The 12,879-nt window shown below is 38.3% G+C and overlaps 1 protein-coding gene across 1 annotated transcript in view; it reads right to left on the bottom strand.

Annotated features, from left to right (window-relative positions):
* Positions 1-12,879, bottom strand: part of LOC111148820 (GC, vitamin D binding protein) — a 54,055-nt gene that overhangs the window by 24,036 nt on the left and 17,140 nt on the right. Inside the window, exon 2 of the mRNA XM_022505643.1 lies at positions 9,365-9,527. Within this exon, the coding sequence (XP_022361351.1) occupies positions 9,365-9,527 (163 nt within the window). The remainder of the gene's footprint in view (positions 1-9,364; positions 9,528-12,879) is intronic.

The raw sequence follows: 12,879 nt of genomic DNA, 5'->3' as shown, positions 1-12,879 counted from the left end.
ATAAGGAAGCCAGGGAAGAAAGTGGTATTGGTTTGGAATAGAGGTGGTGGTGCTTGGATACAAGCTGGGGAAAATTTTTTTGTTCTTGTATTTTTTTTTTTTTTTTCCTTTTGAGAAGGTTCTCTTTAGGATGTGTTAGATTTAATGGCAAAAGTCTCCTGTGGAGGAAGCTGTTGCCCCTCCATCCTTCAGGTGGACAACTCAAAGTATATTACTGAGGTAGAAAGAGTCAGAGTTGAGGGACAAAGACATTCTTAAGCAGCACTTTGAGTGAGCCCGTTATTACAAATTCCATCAAAACCCTAAAGGGTGGGAAGGAAACTACAGGTTCAAATCTCATGTTATCTTGAAAATTAGGACAAGACAGTGGGATTGTTAAAGTTAACAGTGGAGTATAAAGAACTACTTGGAATGAACCTGTTACAGCTGAGGGCATTCACATCTAGTACATCTTCTGAAATGTATCGACTAGTTTACAAGGTTGGATATTGTCACTGTTTCCAAAGGTCAAAGAGTGCCAAAAACTTCCATTAATCATTAACGGTATCCAATGAGACCAACGATTCAGGCATGGGGGAAGAACTTAGGTGAGAGCGGTCCTCCTATGAGGAAGAATGTGCCATTAGGATGTCCATAGAGTTGTTTTATGTTGTTCTTAAGGTAGAACTAGGAAAAATAGCTGGGTGTTAGATTTTAGTTCAATGTGCGAGAATTGTTTTTATAGCCGTGATTCATATATGATGAACCACTTTTAAACATGTGAGTTTGTTTTGCCCTGGAAATAATCAAGTGGAATTTAAATAACCATAAGTATTAAAGATTCTTGAATGTAGTACCAGGTTGTGTCTTCATGATCTCTAAGATCACATCCGAAAGTTTACAAAATAATTCCTTTTAGAAATTGTAAATTATATGGACACCCCTCCCCCCCAAAGCTTACTGTGTTTTAAACCACAAAAGATAGCTCCAACAAGAGCTTTTCTCTTTTTAATGCAGAAGAGCTAACTCTGTTTAATAAACTTTCCCTATAAAAAGAGGTCATTTTTGTTACTTTGATTGCAAACACTCTATAACATGAAAAGTGAGAGCCTGTATTCAAATGATGCACCTCTGACGAACATTTAAAAAATATTTTGTTTCTAGACTTCTAGGGTCAGATTTCTAACTTAACCAAAAAAGAAGTTTCAGTATGTTACGGGAATGGGAGAACATGTGAATGTAGTATCAGTAGATCCCACAGATTATTCCGTTCAATAGCTTTAATTAAATCAACTGGTGTTTGCACTAAAATGCGTTAGAATCAACTGGTGTTAGGTACTGCTTTAGTTAGAATGCAAAATAACAGCAGCGAAGTGTGGAAACTTGATCAACTAATGACTTAAAGTTGTTTGGGAATGATTTTTGCTGAAAATTCAGCCTTGGATTTGATAGAAGCAAGGAAGGAAGCTGGGAAGAAAGTCACTGAGAAAGTGTAGAATTAAAATATAAGGGTAAAAAGCTCTTAAAGAAATAACCTGTAGAGGAAGTTGTACTGTGTATCTTTCAGGTAGAATACTCAATATGTTTCTGTTTAAAACTTTTTTCCCCACTTATTTATCTACCAAGATCTATAGCTTCTAAGTCCAAGTAAATATATTCATCATTTTCTCATGGTCCAAAAAACAAGTACTGAAGTCAATTTGCGATGTGATTATTACAAATGGATTCCTTATTCCACGGAGTATTGCTAAATGTTTTCATACTGTTTGAATTCCCTTTGATTCATAGAATTAAATCCTATCTAGAATGAATTATAAACGACATAGTCTGTTCTTTAATGTTCCATGTGGTTGTAAAGAAGGCAATCTGAACTTTGATACGGGCCCGGTAAATATTGGCATAATCTCAGTGACTCTGGTGAAATCATTGTCACATTAAGTGACCCCTCAGCACTCAATGTTTACAAATTTCATTAACAGTTTTCCTTTTTGCAATAGTCTGTCCCATTTCTATCTGTATTGTGAAATATTCTGGTAAGTGGTGTCTAATTCTAGACTTTTGAAAACTTGATTTATTTTCAGGAAGTTTTTATTGTTTCATTTCCTCTCAACACAGATAACGATATTCATACATGCAACAGATATGTTTTGAAGACTTGTAGCAGGTATTGGGTTCAGTATTGAATATAAATGGATAGCAAAATAGACTTATTTCTGCCCTTATGGAACTTTCAATCTAGTGTGATAGAAATCAGATACTACCATCTTGGTGCAAACTTTGCTTAAAAAAAAAAAAGGTGTATTTTTAAATGCTTTAACCACTGTTAGAATATTTTTCTAAAACCATTTTGGTCCCTTACAAAAGCTGTTATATACCAGGAACAATGGCTATATCCTAAATAACATTGATTTAATAAATGCTTATATAGAATGCTAGAAACTGCATTAAGTTGCTCTTTTCCTATTGTGTTCTGGAAAATCATGGTCTTTAAGAGCTCTGCTGGGCATTCTGTATTTTTTTGTAATTTCATTCCTTTGGCATTTTCTTTTCTATTGTATGCTGATAGACTCATCTGTCAGAAACTATCAGCATATTTGGGGGGAAATTGGAGGGGGAGATGGACCATGAAAGACTGTGGACTCTGAAAAACAATCTGAGGGTTTTGGAGGGGTGGGAGGTAGGAGGTTGGGTGAGCCTGGTGGTAGGTATTATGGAGGCACGTATTGCATGGAGCACTGGGTGTGGTACATAAACAATGAATTCTGGAACACTGAAAATAAATTTAAAAATAAATAAAAATAAAAATAAATAAATAAAAAAGAAATATAAGAACAAAAAGGTACCCTGCAAGAAACTCTGAAGCCAACAATCCTTAAGAAATTGAAGTCTGGTAGAGAGAAATATATAACACCAATAGTGCTCATTGCCATAGAGGAGATTGAAACAGAGTAATACCACACTTCAGAATGAAGAAGGCTTTTAGAAAGCTATTACTTGAAGTGAATCATGAATAATGGGCAGGATTTTAACAAGAGTAGATGAATTGGAAGAAGTGTTTTATGTGGAGAGAACAACTTGAAGAGTGATCTAAAGGTACTGAACCACAAGTCTGCTTGAAAAAAAAAAAGTCCAATAAGGAAATGAAAATGTGGACTTTAACACATGTTTGATAGTCATAGTTTTACTTTCTAGGTAATGGGGTATCTATTGAAATATATTCCTGTAGGGGAATTCAAGGAAGAATAATCTTGGATTTAAGATAGTCAGTAGTACCTTTTTCATAAGGCTGTTCTATGAAATATTTTAATCTAAGTAAAAATGCTTAGCATCTCTCCTGCCTAATGTGATAAACACCCTGTGTTAGCAACTTTTTATAGCAAAATTTAATGATGATATACATTATCAGGTTCTATAATCTTGTGATATGGGTATCCTGGGATTTTTTTTTTTTTTCAGTCCTTCTTGCAGGTGGTAGCTTAAATTACTTTCTGGTTAGAATATGGGAGAGAAATAAAAATAGAAAACTCCCAGAGAGCAGGGAAATGAGTTAACATGCACCCCAGTCATCTGGCGAACTCTTACCGGATCTGGCAAATAGAATGGTAGCCTGTCAACACTGAGATGGCTTGGCTCAGTGCTCCTTTTCTCTGGGAAGTTTCAACTTGTCACAGGACCCAGAAACATACTGTACTAGATTTCTATTGCTACTGTAACAAATTACCAAAAATTTGGTTGTTTAACCAATACAAATTTACTACCTTACAGTTCTGTCAGAGGTTTCATTGGGCTCAAGTCAGTGTCAGTAGGACTGTGTTCTTCTTGGAGGCTCAAGGAGTTATCTGTTTCCTTGTCTCTTCCGTTTTCTAGGGTTGGCCTACATTTCTTAAGTCCAACCCTCCTCTCCATCTTCAAAGCCAGGAATTTTGCCTCTTTTTTCCTTACTCACACCTTCCTCTGTTCTGATTCTCTTCCACTTTTTTTTTTTTTTTAAGATTTGTATTTATTTATTTGACAGAGACCACAAGTAGGCAGAGAGGCAGTCAGAGAAAGAGGAAGGGAAGCAGGCTCCCTGCTGAGCAGAGAGCCCGATGTGGGTCTCGATCTCAGGACCCTGGGATCATGACCGGAGCCGAAAGCAGAGGCTTAACCCACTGAGCTACCCAGGCGCCCCAGATTCTCTTCCACTTTAAAGTACCCTGTGATTACACTGACCCCACCCAGATAATCTGGCATTATTTTTCTGTTTGAAAGCCAGCTGACTCCTTTTTTTTTTTTAAATCTGCAAACTTAATTCCCTTTTGCAATGTATCCTACACTTATTCACAGCTTCTGGGCCTTAGATATAGACCACTTTGGAGGGCCCTCATTCTACTTACCATATGTTCTTATTTAAACCTCAAGTCACCGTCAGTTGGCTCTAAACAGAGACCAGAGTATGGTGGATTTGTATCAGACAAATGAACCCTGGAATCCTACCAGCCAGTTGTATATGCTCAAACTCATCAGTTCATTAACCTCTCAATAGTGATCCTGACTTTGATAAAGTCCATCTTTTGGATCCCAGTTACCAGTTTACCAGGTTTTGTATTGTATCTTAATATGAATTGGGGAAGAGATGGGATTTGATTAAGAAGCCATTACAATAGTCAGGTGAAGGGAACAAGGATCTGGACAAAGACAGGATGTGGAAATGTAGTGGATATGAGAAGTAGTGTTCATAGGCCTTGAGCTAGATACATGTAGGAGGGTAAAGGAGAGAAGCAAAGGGAATACTGAGGAGCTTTCTATAGTAGAAGTCTCTGGGTAAAGCTGATGTATTTTGGGGCTGAAATTTGTAGAATGTGGAAATGATTGGATATAGATAGCAAAAATATACAGTAAAATCCAGGAAGTGTCTATGGGATTGGACATAAATGATTCCAAGGTGCTGGGAAAATAGGGAAACTAGAAGACAGAGCCAGGTCCATGGAGTACAGATGAACTAGAGTTTGGATCAGTTATGGATGACCATGAATTTCACTTATTTCCCTTAAAATGGTGCTAGTGAACTGATTTTCTCCTCTGTTCTTATATTAGTGAAAGATTGTTGAGATCTCTGTCCCGTGAGAGGCAGCAAAGTCATGATTGTGAGCAGTGTCTTTGTAAACATAATTAATCTCTGTAAAATTCTAATTCTGCTCCTTGTTAGTTTAGTTTCCTTAGATAAGCTACTGACTCCTCCCTCCTACAGATTCTCACTTTTTTTTTTAAAGACTTTATTTATTTATTTGACAGAGATCACAAGTAGGCAGAGAGGCAGACAGACAGAGGGGGAAGCAGGCTTTCTGCTGAGCAGAGAGCCCAATGCGGGGCTCGATCCCAGGACCCTGGGATCATGACCTGAGCTGAAGGCAGAGGCTCAACCCACTGAGCCACCTAGGCACCCCCAGATTCTCACTTTTAAAGTGGGGATAATAGTACTGAGTTGATCAGGGTGTTATAATGATGAAATAAATCTATTTAAGCGATCTTGAACATCTTAGAACATTGTGAATATTGTCTATTTTATTCAGTGCATGGACTCTAAGACCAATGTTTCACAGTGGATACTTCATAAATCTTATTTTTATAATTATCTTAGAGTTTACTACTTCCAGGATGTCTATTAGGTATTCTAATTGAAATTTAATTTTCCTTAAATACTTAAAACTATCTTTTGAGATCAGTACTCTAACAATCCTAACTTTGATTTTTTTTTACAAACAAACAAACAAAAAAACATCTATTGAACATGAACTACCTGGCATGTAGTATTCTAAAACTGAGAATTAAGGAAAAAAATAAACTCTTTGACCTCATGGAGCCTAGGGTCTACGTTTTATATTTGTCATAGTAAACAGCTGGTGATCAGGTAAGGTGATGAATACTAAAAAGAAAAATATAAAGCAGGGTAAGGGAATAGAGAAAAATGAAGTGGTCAGTGCTATTTGAGATGGGTTGGACAGGGAAGCTTCTTCTGTACATGAACTTGGAGCAGGCACATGAAGGAGGTGAGGAAGGGAGCCACGTGGATCTCAGGGGTGTCAGTGCTCTAAGAGGAGGGGGCAGTTAGCTCAAGCCCTTTAGGAGCAGAGCACATAGTGTGTGGGTGAGTGTAGAGGTCTGTGGCTGAAGCAGAGTGAACCTGGGGGAAACAGAGCAGGGTAGCTATGGGCAGAATATAGAGGTTAAGTGGCCATAGATAACCCAGGGAGAAGGGTAATCAATGCCTCTTAAAGATTCTTCATCTCCTACTCCTAGATTAATCTCATGGCCTTTAGAAGCATGCATACTTATCCCTGCACTATATACATGCTGGTGAGGGCATACCTGGCATTCCACCTTCCAGCAGTGGGGTGTCACATTGCTTTTGATTTCCAGGGAGCTTAATATGGCCTTCGATGAAGTTATCTCTCTGACTTCAGCTCCTCCTCCTCCTTCTTCCTGGCTAAGTCTCTTCTGTGCTTTGGCCCTGGCTTCTTTGTGATTTTGAATCAGGCCCTGCTTGTTCCTGGGACTTTTACATCTCCGTTCCTTCAGTTTGAAACATGCTTCTAGATCTTTGCATGGCTGCCTTTTCATCCTGTAGATCTCTTATCCTAGGCCACCCCCTCAATTAACCATTATATAGGTTTGGCAGAGAGGATATAAAGACCCCTCTGGGGAAAATAAAGAAGATGTCTACTTATCCTGCATGCTCTACAGCTAATGTCCCTGAACCAAACTGAGGACAACTTATTTTTAGTATGACTGCTGATGAAGGGGCAACTTGTAGAAAAGAGAAACAGTGATGCATTGGTGATTGGGGAGTTTGGGGTAACCCATATAACTAGGGCTGTTCCGGCAGGAGAGTGGGAGAAGGAAGATGCAGCTCACCCACCAACCCAGAGGACTTAGGTTCTTCTTGCTGTTTGGTTTCCCATCTAGTAACGATACGCATGCAGAGAATGAGTGGCTTAAAGCAAAAAAGAAAATAAAAATGTCCATAATAAATATCCTGTTATGGCCAACAGCTCATATAAAATGCAGAATTGTATTTCCTGTAACATTATTTCCTTAGTGATCCTGTAGCTGTGTCAGCCGCCTTCCTGCTGCTTCATAGGGAGCAGGGAAAGATCCATTTTAGATTTCAGTCCTGAGGAAAGAAGCTGAGTGGAGAGGCAACTGGTACACATGGACTGCTTGCCTCTCATGGGGTAGCTAAATGGGATGTTTTCTTAGACCCTATCCAGATTTGTGGCATATTTGGTAAAGTCCCTCTCTCCCAAGATGTACCCAAGGGTTTGTGAACTGAATCTCCAGGGCCATTTGTTAGGAGAAGACTGGCCTGACTAGAGCTGATATCCATGTTAAACTATAGCGGTATCCATCTTAAACCTGATGTTTCCCAAAGAACACTTCCTTTCCCAAAGACATTTTAGGAATGAGCCCATGTGTTTGGGAAACTGGGTGAAATAAGATTTCCTTCTTATAGGACTTCTCAGGACCTTTAGGATAACAAAGACCTTGATTGTAAACTGACCAAGAAAGACTAATGTATGGCCTAGGTCTTAAATATGTTGGCCATAGAAAGTTTTTTTCCAAGAGGAGTCTTGAATGAAATACACTTTCAAAAAGTGTTCTAGATACATGCTATGGACTATTGGTCTGCTCTCTAGAGCTATAACAGGCAGAGAGAACTGCAACCCAAACCCATCCCCTACTAGTCAAGCCTCCTCTCAATTCCTTTAATCTGGGTACTTTGTAACTTTCTTCCAGGAGACCATACACCTACCTTCCAGGTAAATCATTGGTTTGGTCATTTGGGTTATGCTTATGCATTATAGAATAGAGGACTAATGTGTCAGGACTACTCTTCTCAAATATTGGACAGGTAGTACTTACAGATGTATTTTATATCTCAGGATATCATCTGGCCTATAGCACCTAGGTAATCTGACTGAAGTTGACCTTGAGGTTCAGATCTTTAAGGAAGGTGAATTGTAGTTTTTAGTATCCATTTCATTAGAGTGTGAGATGGTGCTGAATGGTGTCCAAACAGAGGGTGCAGACCCCTGCTTTCCAGAGGATGTTTGTAATCCTTTGTGGTGAAGTCAACATACACTTACTGAGTCACTAGTTCAAAATGACTCATGCCCTATGCTATGGGTCCACACGCAATTCCAGGACCTAGTCACTCCTAGATCTTCTGTTTCAATGATCTTTATCTGAACATATTTCAGTAGGGTTTTCCAGGTTCAGATCTGTCCCACGGAAGCCTTGGGCAAAAGAGTAAGCTTTCAGGGTTTCTTTGAATTTAGCCTATCCAGAGGTCTTGTAAAGGATGCCATTTATTTTATTTATATCTCAGACTCGTAGTCTCAACATAAGGACCCATAGCTTGCCTAAGAATCTATAAGTGAGTAACTTAAAATGTCAAAGAACTTCAGGAACAAAAGATCAAGGAAGAATGAATGTAAAAAGAAAGCAATAAGGTTAGTCACGTCGCCATTGGTTACCAACAATTTCTGGGATACACATCTTCTACTGGTTAGGTAGATTACTGATATGGATATTACCCTGTGACTTGGGTGAGACTGTTCACTGAGAGCAGTAGATGGAAGTTTTAGTTTGCCAAAGTGAGACCAATGCAGATTTCCTTATAAGCATTGAAGAATCAGCCAGAAAAGTTAATTGGAAAAGCTTCTGAATTTTGCACTTTGGGAACTTCTCATAAAGTTGTATGCTTCACATATTTTAGCTTGTATCATTTATAAGTTTTTAAACATTTCTCAGAGATGAAGACACCATTTGAAGAATATTAGTGAAAAATACGCTTAATTATTTTGATAGTCATGTTTCATATCTTATTAAATTCTTTTGTGTGGGATCTTTTAGAAACTTAGTACATTTTCAAGTATTATACATACACAGAATTCCTTAAAGAGGATCAAGGATCTTAGCTGACTTCATGCATCATTGATATGGCATACTATGCTCTCAAAGACAATAAATCTTCGAAGTCTGGGGGGCGGGGAGATGCTTAGTGGTGGACTACAGCTTCCATTTGCATTATCTTTTAGCCACTAAAAAATTCCTAATTTCAAGTGATTTGCTCTAGATCTTCATTTTCAAAACAGGGAAGGGTAGTTTAAAAACAAAGATTTTTTTGTTCTTTTATGTGGTTCTTGATTCCTTGCAAATTCCAATTCAATGCTATATGCCCCATTTGAGCTCTCAGATTGGTACCTTTTTAATTCTACCCTTATCCCTCACAAAGCTTACCAACTCTCTGTTCTTCACATTTTTGTAGAATTTTTAAAAATAGTAATGGAAAATCAGACTAGTAAGAGGTCTTATAAGTGATTGTACCACTGGAATGTCTTACCTCTTTCTAGAGCATGCACAAATGCTACAGCAAGCAGAAGAACCAGGATCCCCTTCATTTTCTTGCCGGCAGTTCTGCAGCACCCTGTCTCCTGTAGGTGACCCCGTACAAAGTAACAGCCCAAAGTAACCAATTTCCTTTTACTGAGATTCCTGACTGTGGACTAATCAATTATTAATCTCCACACAGAAGCAAGGGCAGTCATCCTTGGCCCAAAAGAGATAAAATAATATCTATCAAGGCAAATAGACACTCTGGCAGGGGAGAATGTAGGAGATTTTAATCATTAACTTTGTCAAACTGCACAAGAGTCAAGGAATACATGGAATTTTTTTTCCACTGCTGCCTTTTACTAAACTTGATTTAATATATTAACTAGTACATATCCCTCCCCTTGCCCCCTTGGAGGGCTGTGTCTTTGGACTCTCCCTACCCTTCTCATATATAAATGGGAAACTGGAGGTTTCTCTACTGGACTGCTTTTCTTCAAATTTACTACAAATAAGGATTACCTTAAAATATTGAAGACTAGATATTTTTAAATCCTAAGGTAGAAGGGGATGAGAAGCCAATTTATCAGTTTCCTAGTTCCATAATCTTAATGATCTAAAATTTTATTGAAGATGGCGGGATAGTACTGTATGTGCTATCTTACTTTTTGAGGCACTGACATATTTTAATACATACTTTTAAAGATATTTATTTATGAGAGAGATAGACTGAGCATGGGGGGGTGGAAGGGCAGAGGGAGAGAGGGAAGTAGACGTACCACAGAGTGAGGAGCCCAATGCAGGACTCGATCCCAGGACTTCAAGTTCATGACCTGAGCTGAAGTCAGACACTGAACTGACTGAGCCACCCAGGCACCCTTATTTTAATACATATTAAAAATTACCCTTGATTGAGGCAGATAACTAGGATGGTGGTGGTAAATTACTTGCCCCAAGTCACAAAAGCTAGTTGCAAATCTTGGATTCCCCAGAGGTCATTTAAAGTTCTTTCTATGGGGGCGCCTGTGTGGCTCAGTTTGTTGGGTCTGCCTAAGGCTCAGGTCATGATCTTTGGGTCCTGGGACTGAGCCCTGAGTTGGGGAGGTGAGAGGGTCAGGTCCCTGCTGAGCAAGGAGTAGGCTTCTCCCTCTTCCTATACCCTTCCCTCTGGCTTGTGCTCTCTCTCTCAAAGCTTTTTTTAAAATTTTACCTGAATTCTATAAAATAAGTATATTATGGGCTAATATTATGGGCTAATATAACTGGAGAGCTCACAGTGCCCTTGTGGAGTGCTGAAGAGGGAGCATTTTACAGGAGAGGGAATCAAGTCCCAGATATGTTTTGTAACTTGCCCAGAGTGGCACAGTTATCATTCATCTCCTCATGGGAATCAGGTCAGTGCCTGGGTCTTGCAGTAGCCCTCTTTCCCAGAAACAGGGTCAGGTTAGGATTGGTATACACGCTCTGAAACCAGATCCTTACTCAGCTCTTATGGGCTGTGTAACCATGGGAAGTTGTGTCTAAGCCTTATTTTTCTCCTATGTAAAATGGTGGTAGCTCTGGTATTGTTGTCACAAAATTGCTGTGAGCTTAATGGAGAGAATCCATGCACAGGGTTTACTGTTACATCAAACACAAAGAGATAACATTAATGTTATCTATGACTGTTGTTGATGTTAGCTATTGCTCTTATTCTAGTTATTGTTCATTTTCTTCACCAGCTCTCCAAACCAAGAAGGTCACTGGAACTCAGTGGAACATTTAAAGCCAGCCCTGTATCTCGGATTTAGGACCATCACAGACAAATGAGCTAGAATTTCGGTATCCATTTAGTAGCTAAGGATTAATTGCATGGGCAGATTCCAACCAAATCCTAGTAAACTGCACAAAGCGATTACATTTTTAGCCTGATCCCCCAGCTGTATTGAAAATAGTGGGGTTTTCGGTTAAGAAAATGGAATCCAGTTAGTTGGAAAAAGATCTCTACTTTGATCTTGTTTAGTTACCTCTGTAAGGCCAGTGGAAATCTGTGTGGTAAAGGATATGAAAAGATACTATAAACCTTGCAAGAGGCAGTATGGAAAGACAGTCTTTCTGTTCAAGAACCAACTCTATACTGTTCAAAGCTTAACTTTTTGCCTACCAAAAAACTTCTAAACTTTTCTTTTGGCTAAACTACGAGTTTACTTTGTAAGTTAATTAAACAATGTTTTAGGCTTACTGTGAATTATTTGGAAATCAACTGTAAATGAGGGCCAAAGAGTCTAAAAATAAAGAGACCCAGAGCTGAGAATAACTGACAGATTAATTTCCATTTTTAAGATAACACAACATATGTATTCTTATAGTTTTTAATTTAGTATTTTAGTCCTTTTTTGATTACTTCATTCAAAGATAAAGTAGATGGTTTCCCATTAAACTTGCTACAGGGTTTAAGATCAGCCTGTTCTTGCACTTAAAAAGATGACTTTATCTCTGCTTTTGCAATAGCCTCTACCATTTCTGTTTAAGGACAAATTACATGTAGCAAGAATTGCAACATTTCGTTTAGGTCTCCTCTTGAGAAATCTGTCTACACAAGCTGCCAAATGCCTTCTCTTGGTTGAGTATCTTACTAACTGAAAATTAGCTCTCACATGCTAGTAGCTAAATATATGAATCTTTGCTGTGCCTTATTTCTGTAAGTTTCCTTAATCTTTCAAATGTTGATTGCTTACAATGGTTCAAAATTTGGGAAAAAATAATCCTAATTGGTTTAAATGAGAAGTTTCATGTTGAAATGACTAGTACATCTGAAGAGTTACAGTAGCAGTTGTGGCAACTTAAATTTATTATTGAAATATATTTTTAAAGATAATTATTAAATAAGCAGTAGGAGGGCAAGGAGTTGTCTTGCTTGTAAAGAATTGAAATAGGACTCTTGGCTGGCTCAGTTGATAGAATATGAAACTTTGTATTTCAGGGTTGTAAATTCCAGCCTCATGTTGGCTGTAGAGAATACTTAAAAAAGATTTTATTTATTTGACAGAGAGAGAGAGAACACAACAGGGGGAATAGCAGAACGAGAGGGAGAAGCAGGCTCTCTGTTGAGCAGGGACCCCGATGCAGGGCTCAATCCCAGGACTCCGGGATCGTGACCTGAGCTGAAGGCAGACACTTAACTGATTGGGCCACCCAGGCACCCCTTAAAAATAAAATCTTAAAAAAAAAAAAAAAAAGAATTGAAGTAGTCTCTGTATATCTTGCCATTGGCTTTAGAAGAAATGTAGATTTTTTTTTTTTTTTTTTAATCTAAGCAGGCTAGTTCTAGGCAAAATTGTGAGACCAAGCCCATCTTTAGTTCTTTTCCTATTATGTTCTCTTTTTTTTGGTAACTCTTAGACCATACACAGTTTACCAAAGCTGTTTTTTGAACACATCTATGCTGCTATAGGCTGCTTGGTAACTCTTCCATTATAACGTAAAAGTAGAAACTACCTTCAAAGTGATTTCATTTGCCAGAGTGTTCTTGTAATTCAGATTCTC

The sequence above is a fragment of the Enhydra lutris genome, unplaced genomic scaffold (assembly GCF_002288905.1).
Source record: "Enhydra lutris kenyoni isolate GAN:26980312 unplaced genomic scaffold, ASM228890v2 scaffoldscaffold21, whole genome shotgun sequence".
Classification (NCBI taxonomy): domain Eukaryota; kingdom Metazoa; phylum Chordata; class Mammalia; order Carnivora; family Mustelidae; genus Enhydra; species Enhydra lutris.
Note: the sequence above shows the minus strand (reverse complement) of the source record. Positions and strands in the feature narration are given on the sequence as shown.